This window comes from Marmota marmota, unplaced genomic scaffold, assembly GCF_001458135.2.
Source record: "Marmota marmota marmota unplaced genomic scaffold, marMar, whole genome shotgun sequence".
NCBI lineage: Eukaryota > Metazoa > Chordata > Mammalia > Rodentia > Sciuridae > Marmota > Marmota marmota.
This window is the reverse complement of record NW_025999977.1, coordinates 10,645,467-10,653,617: the sequence shown is the minus strand read 5'-3', so window position 1 is coordinate 10,653,617 and position 8,151 is coordinate 10,645,467. Positions and strand designations below refer to the sequence as shown.

The window sequence follows — 8,151 nt, the reverse complement described above, 5'->3', positions numbered from 1 at the left end:
TTTTTTTTTTTTTTTTTTTTTTAAGAAAGGGTCTCACTAATTTGCACAGGCTGACTTGAGAGCCTCCTGCTTCAGCCTCCTGGGTCAGGGTGTACACCACCACAATTGGCCTATTATACACAATTTAATATTTGATTTTAATAAGGGACTAATAGAATCCAATAAAGTGTTGTGTCATATAAGAAATCATAAAGGGCAGAAAGAATAAGGACACAGGACTGGGAATGTAGTTTAGTGATACAGTGCTTGCCTAAGCTAGAACAGACCCTAGGTTCAATCCCCAGCACGCACAGATAGAGTAATGATATAAACTTACCTAGGGTCAAAACCGACTTCAGTTGTGTTTTCACCCTCTACCTGAGAATAACTAGTTATTCATATCTAACTATAGATATGCACTAACACACAGAAAATACTGAGAGGATAGGATTTGCCAAAGATCCATGCCAAATTAAACTTACTTGGTCAAAACAATATTCTGACAGTGATGAGTTTTCTACACTTGAGCAAATCAAATACTTCCTATATTACCATCATTCACTTCAATGTTACCATACACCATGTTCTTTCCTATTAGTTGTAATTTTACTCTCTAAAGGTACTTCCACCCTAATATTTTTATTTTATCCTAATTCCAGCATCCTCACATATTTTTATTATGTTAAAATGCTAGTAGGGGTTTAAACAACAAAAATACAAAAGTATACTGTACTGAAGAGGGAGGAAAATCAAATATCTCCTGTGCTACTAACTGAATGGGTGAAAGCATTTTAGTTGCTAATAGGTTAAATGAGTTCAAGATACTTAAAAGAACACAATATTGCAGAAAACATCTATCACTTCCATCTTTTTCTTAATTATCTTCTTGACTAAAAATAGAAAAATGCTTTCTAATAAGGCAATCCTAATGTTACAATGCTAAATATCTTACTAAATTACCTATCTAGGCAAAAATTCTGTCTACAGATTAAAAGGGAATATCTTTTTTTTTTTGGGGGGGTTGGTTCTGGGGATTAACCCAGAGGCACTTGACTATTGAGCTACATCCCCAGTCCTTTTTGAGATGGGGTCTCACTAAGTTGCTGAGGTCTTACTAAGTTACAGGAAAGCACCAATGCACCTGGCTAAAAGGGAAGATATTTTTAAAAGTTATTTCTTTCTTTCTTTTTTTTTTTTTTAGAGAGAGAGAATTTTAATATTTATTTTTTTAGTTTTCGGCGGACACAACATCTTTATTTGTACGTGGTGCTGAGGATCGAACCCGGGCCGCACGCATGCCAGGCGAGCGCGCTACCGCTTGAGCCACATCCCCAGCCCTTAAAAGTTATTTCATCCTTCAGGGCTGGTGACACAGCTCTGCTGCTGGCAGAGCACTTGCCTAGCAATGTGTGAAACCCCGGGTTCATTCCTAGTACTCCACCCACCCACACATGCCATTTCATCCTTGAAAAAAATACTAGGATTCTACAGTTGAGCACAATAAATTTGTTGCCGTATTATTAGCACTTATTTTGACATTAGCAAATAAACTGGAGAAACGAAAACATGCTAAATATTTTACACTTATTTCTAAATGTACCCTTTACAGTGTCTTCTATGTACTAAGAACTTACTTCTATGTATTATGCTTTACATATCATGACTAACTTTTCAATCTCTTGGAAGATAGGTTACCCTTATACAAATGAGACTCTATAGTAGTGACTAGAGAACTTCTTGGATGTCAAATAAAACATTTTCCACTAAAGGTCTCTAACTCTTTTTGCTTTTGAGTAAGATCCCCAAGGAGGTGTTATATGAAAACTAAACTGACCTGGAAGTTTAAAGACTTGACAATTAGTGGCTAAAAGAAATTTTTAAATGGCATTAAGCTCTAAATCTCAGCTTCCTCATTTATTATACAATAGCTTGCAGATTATTTATGCTACTGACTTGGCACTTGCTTATGTATAACATAGGCAAAATACTTCATGGAAAGCTGCTGCCCTTATAAAAAAATTTACAAACAATGGGGCTGGAACTGTAGCTCAGTAACAGCATGCCTGAGGCACTGGGTTTGATCCTTAGCACCACATAAAAAAAAATAAAGGCATTCTGTCCATCTACAATTTAAAAAAATTTAAAATACGTATACAATAAAACATAAATCTCTTAATATTATGAAACATTAAAAAATAGTATGGGGGGCCTGGGGTGGTGGCTCAATGGTAAAGTGCTTGCCCAGCGAGCATAAGGTACTGGGTTAGACCATAGGCACCACATTAAAGAAAAGTAAAAACAAATAAACTAAAGATATTTTTTTTTAAAAAAGTACTATCAGGGATGGGATTGTGGCTCAGTGGTAGAACACTTGCCTGGCATGCGTGAGGCACTGAGTTTGTTTCCCAGCACCACATATAAATAAATAAATAAAAGTTCATCAACAACTAAATATATTGAAAAAGTAATATGCCAGGCATAATGGCAGTTCGTATAATCCCTGCTGCTTGGGAGGCTGAGGCAAGAGGATCACAAATTCAAAGCCAACCTCAGCAACTTAGTGAGACCCTGTCCCTAAATAAAATAGGAAAAAGTGCTGGGGATGTGGCTAGGTGCCCCTGGGTTCAATCCTGGATACCTAAAACAAAGAAGGGAAAAAAACAAAACAAACAAACAAAAAAACCCCCAACAACTCACTACTACCATTAGTTCTTCTATTTTGGCTTATTCATCACACTTTTAGATGTTAAAAAGAGCTAAGATGTGTTTGGCTTGGTGGCACAAACCTGTAATCCCAGCAGCTCAGGAGGCTGAGGCAGGAGGACTGAAAATTCAAAGCTAGCCTCAGCAATTTATCAAGGCCGCAGCAACATAAGGAGAGCCTGTCTCAATAAAAAATAGCCAGGCATGGTGGTGCATACTTGTAATCCCAGCAGTTCCCATGGCTGAAGCAGGAGGATTATGAGTTCAAAGCTAGCCTCAGCAAAGGGAAGAGGCTTAACTCAGTGAGACCCTAGCTTTAAATAAAATACAAAATAGAGCTGGGGATGTGACTCAGTGGTCAGGTGCTCATGAGTGCAATTTCAATCCCTGGCACCCAAAATAAATAAATAAATAATTAGGGCTGGGATGTAGCTCAGTGGCAAAGAGTCTGCCTTGCATTCGCAAAGCCCTGGGTTCGCCCCCCAGTTCCAAAAAAGACAAAAATAAATAAGATTAAAATAATAATAATAATTAATTAGATTAAATAAATAAGTAAAAAAGAAAAAGCTAGGCATGTGGCTCAGTGGTTTAGTACCCTGGGTTCAATTCCTGATCCCCCCACAAAAGAAGAGCAAAGGTTAAGTGATATCAGCAACTGAATCAATGTGAAAGTAAATGGTTTTCTTCCTCTTAATTGCTATAGACTAGTGCTTCCATTAGTGACTTTGATGTTGAACCTAACTTTACTTCATGCTTTTCAAACTTACTTTAATACTCTTTCAAAAGCTACTGCTTTACATGCATCCATGTTAGCAGAAATGAAGCTTTAAGCTCATGTTGAATGTATAGCATAAGAAAAAGAAATATATAAATTTAATACACAGTCAACTATTAGTTTCTCAGTAACACTTCTGGAGATGTAAACATACTTATCAAAAAGTCCCTGGGAGTATTAACCTGGACTAACACAAAATTACTCCAGGATACATTTTTCTAGTTTTAGAACATTTGTCAACCTTTTTCCTTTTTGAAGTTTCTGTTTATTATAGTGATATCAGCACTGTGGATTTCACAAGGTAATCAAAATAATTATGATTGCTTAATGTTTACATATCATTCTTTTCGGGCTACCTATAAGAAACGACTTAGCCACTTTTCAAGTTTTCAAAAAATAAGATAGCACCCAGGGTCTTTTAATTATACAAATATCGTGACAATATAAATAACTTCCTATCTACTAACAAAACACTGTTCAACCAGGAATGTTTTGGCAACATAACTTGTAATGTTAGATATTATGTCATATCACATTAAAGATTTTTGATACAACTGCAGAAATTTTACTCAAAAATAGTTCATCCCATAAAATTCATGACTGACTGACTAGTTTGTATCATACAACTTAAAAACTTATGCCTGTTTCACTTATGTCTATTTTTGGTACTGGAATTTGAATCCAAGGCATTCTATCACTGAACTACATTCCCAGCCCTTTATATTTTTTTATTCAGAGACAGAGTCTCACTAAATTGCCCAGGATTGCCCTAAATGTGCCCTCCTGCCTCAGCCTTTGGAGTTGCTAGGATTACAGGCCCCAGCATATCCAGTTCACCTATTTTTTTTAATTGGATGTTAAAAAAAAACTCGAACTAATGAAAACACGGCTTATAAAAAGATAATTTTCCACATTACTACATTCCACAAAATTCAACTAATATGAAAATGTTTGGTCATTATTGGACTTTTTAAAACACCTGTGAAATAGTTCTGCAATTTCATATTTAAAAATAGAAGAATCAAGAGGGCTGGGGATGCAGCTCAGTGGTGGCACACTTGCCTAGCATGCCTCTGGGCCTGGGTCCAACCCCCAGGACCACAAAAAATAAAACAGAATAACCACACCCACTCCAAACTTAATACACACAAAAGATACACATGACATACTTTTTTTTTTTTTACTTTACTGACAGCATATAAGTCTGGAACTTTCCATCCTCCTGCCTCAGCCTCCAAGTTGTTGGCACTACCAGCCTGTGCCACCATGCCCAACTAACTTTTAATATCTAATAGTGAATATTTCTGAAGTTACCAACATAGTAAGTATAATATTCTACAATATCCTACTCATAACCATCAAACATATGAAATCTCTTTCTCCAGTCCAAATTCTCATTACAGTTAATATACAATTCCAAATTCATATTAAAAGTAGAGTATCTTTTTAAAAACTGACAATTTATCTATCAACTTTGTTACATTTTAATAATTAAGTTTTGGTCAGGTACTTTACCTGGGCTCCTTCTCCATGGTATAAGCAATTCACCACATTGTCTAAAAGGTTGATATCCAGTTTTTGGCTGAAATCGAGCAGCTGACGAGCTGCATGGTCTGCTAACATTGTCATAATTGCTGGCATAGATTACTGAAAGGAAAGAAAAAAATTTAAGCTGGCCATGAAATTAATATTATCAGTTAAAAAAAAACTTTCTAAAGTAAGTTTACTTCAGTCATATTCTTACAAATATTTTAAATAGCAAACTTTAGAAGCTACCTTATCATCACAAAACAACCTTTAATGACAGCCAAGTAACAAAAGCTGAACTTAGCTAATGCACAACTACATTAGTCATTAGGGTCCATTAATTTCCTAGTGGTTTTAGACCCCAGAAAAATTTTACTAAACTACTAACATTTATAAAGTATGCTAACCTATTTTTTAAGAGAATCCATTATTAGGCTTTTATAGCCCTAAAAATTGAAACAGTTAACAAGTCTTGATGGCAAATTTTTAAGCATGGATTAGCAGACATGGCTTTTTTTCTTCTAAGTAGGATCTTCAGGATAGCTCAGTATAAGCTCCCTTCAAATATCTTAATTCTTAAGATATGCTGAAAAGACAGGACGATGATAAACATTAAATATGAACATACAAGATTTCCTATTGTAAATCACCAGTAACAAGTGTCAACAAATCTTTTTAACAATTCTCTTAACCTCAAGAATTAGTTTATGTTTCAATGAATTTGGGGATTAAAATTACACTTATGAACATATGCACTCCTATGTAATAAGTCCTATGTAATAGGCCAAAATTTGATTTTTAAAAAAATTTTTCAGGTATGTAGTCACTAACAGGACAAAGTGGTAAATTAACTCGAATGTATTGGCTAAAACCTACTGGGGTTTATATGCAATGTTATCCTTCTAAGAGGATTCTACTCTAAGATACTTATGGCACATATTCACATTTTTAGTTGCCCAAAATTACAAAATTCTTTCCTGTTTTTCCTTCAAAAATCAATGCCACTCAAGGCTGGGGATATAGCTTCATGGTAGACAGCTTGCCTAGCAGTGGCAAGTCCTGAGTTCCACGGTACCAAAAAAAAAAAAAAAGTTAACAGATGCCATTTAAATCAGACTGGTTAAGGCAATAGTTCCTTAACCTTTGGGGGGAAGGGTATTAAGATACCATAAACATGATAGTTCTAGTCCAAATTTTATAAAGCCACAATTTTGAATACAATTAAAGAGGATACAAAACACCTCGAAACCCATCTATAAAACCCTTAAATGTTTAGAACAAAGTCAGATAGTCACCTTCACTTCTCCCCTTCTAGGATCAGGGAATGAGTGGTTAATTTGATTACATTGTGTCTGGGCAAATTAGTTTGAAAGGAAAAATTTATTGGCTATTTACAGTAGTTGATAACTGTCCTTAACAAAAGCAGCGATTTCAATTTTAGCATAAACGTCTTAAAAATGTCAGTATCAAATGTCAATTACAATAAATTAGAAGTCCAAAAGATGAGTCACCTATGTTAGAGATATTGTGAAATGTACCTACATTACATAATGTAATGTAAAAGACAAGAAATTGAGTACATGGGTTTTTTTCCAATCCTTCAATGTATTTTAGTCCATTATTGACAATGTGTAAATGATAAAACTTCAAAATTTTCTATAATGTTTAGAGTTTTTAAGCAGCAAAATACCTGTCAAACAAAACACTTTAGATCTTAGTACTAACAAAATGTATATTCCACACACACACAAAAAAAACATATAATTTACCTCTACTATCAAGTGCCTTAATTTTAAGAATAAAACCTCAAAAATTAAAAGCTTAAAACGAACGTCCAATAAGCACCAAGATCTACCTACACATCAAGTTTCGATTTTTTGGTTAAAAATTAAACTTTTCACCTACTTGTCATAATTTATATTCCAAACAAAAAAAGATTAATAGACTGCATAAAAGTTACTTTCAAGTACATTGTTCTTAGAGTTTTTCTTGCTAGAGTTTTCAAATGAAAAATCAGGTTTAGAATAGAAGCGTTTAAATACAGTAGTAGTTTGCAATCCTCAGAACTAGTGGTTATCTTCAGAATGACCTACCTATTCTTGAACTGTATGTAGTACAGAAATGGCGGCTTTGTGGTCAATGCCAAGCATTTAGTATCCCCAAATCAAACCTTTTCCAAAACATTCTTTCCACTACCATCAGTGTCCACATGCTTAAGATATACAATCAGGCAGACAGCAAAAGCGGGAGAGGTGTAAGCACACACGCTTTTTCGTTGGATCCTTTCAACCTAAAATCCACTCACCGGACTGCATATTCTAAAGGATTATCCAGCAATGCGGTGACTCTAGCTAGAAGCAATTACCAAAATACCTTCACTGCCACTTCTATCTAAACAGGCAACAACTACACAGTACCAGTTCCCACCCCCAAACCAGAAAAATATCACAACCGTTGCTTAATGGTAACTTCACAGTATGTGAAAAAACAAGTCGCTACAAGGCAAAAGACTGCTACTTAGGTGTGTGGGCAATCGCCTGCTTCATTCAAGAGAAACACACCTCACTAGGGCCCGCCCTCCCCTCGCTTCCCACTGGAACGATTTGCAGCACTTCTAACTATAGCACACAGGAGCACGCACTCACCCCGCCCAGATTCGGAGGAGGCATTTAGACCAGTCGCCTTAAGTTCACTGCCCCATTCTCTCTGTAGCACTGCCTCTGCGTGATCACAGGCGGCCGGGCTGGGCATGTAATTAATGCTTCCTCTACTACACCATTTCCACCCCTCCACCCCAAACTCAAGAGACATCCGAATGAAGGAGAATCAGGGCATCATCTACCATACACTGCTAGCAGTCTCAGTGATTCGACCAACTTAAAACATTCAAATCCCAGAAAAGAACTACACAACTCGGAACCCCATTTGCAGATCCCTGAGAAATTAACTAATCTTTCCTACTTCTCATCCTACTTTGCAAAAAAAAAAAAAAAAAAAAAAAATCTTTATAAGAGTTTTCTTGCAGAAGGAGCACGGACTAGGCAGCCCCTCCCTCCCCCATCCCAAGCTCTCCACCGAGGGGGCCACGTGATGCAGGCGGACGTTTCAATGCTGCTGCACTAAATATTTCTGGAAACTTCCACTCCTCATAATTTACTGAGATGTTT

The 8,151-nt window shown here is 36.1% G+C and overlaps 1 protein-coding gene across 2 annotated transcripts in view; it reads right to left on the bottom strand.

The window, feature by feature from the left end:
* Nucleotides 1–7,960, bottom strand: part of Xpo1 (exportin 1) — a 40,105-nt gene extending 32,145 nt beyond the window's left edge. Inside the window, exons 1-2 of one of the 2 annotated variants that reach the window (XM_015479631.2) lie at nt 5,392–7,960; nt 4,973–5,104 (exon numbers count right to left, since the gene is read on the bottom strand). In XM_015479631.2, coding sequence (XP_015335117.1) covers nt 4,973–5,098 — 126 coding nt within the window. In that variant the 5' untranslated portion in view covers nt 5,099–5,104; nt 5,392–7,960. Of the gene's footprint in view, nt 1–4,972; nt 5,106–5,391 lie in introns of those variants that run through there. The other variant, XM_048804258.1, reaches the window with a different exon arrangement.
* Nucleotides 7,961–8,151: the final 191 nt, after the last annotated feature.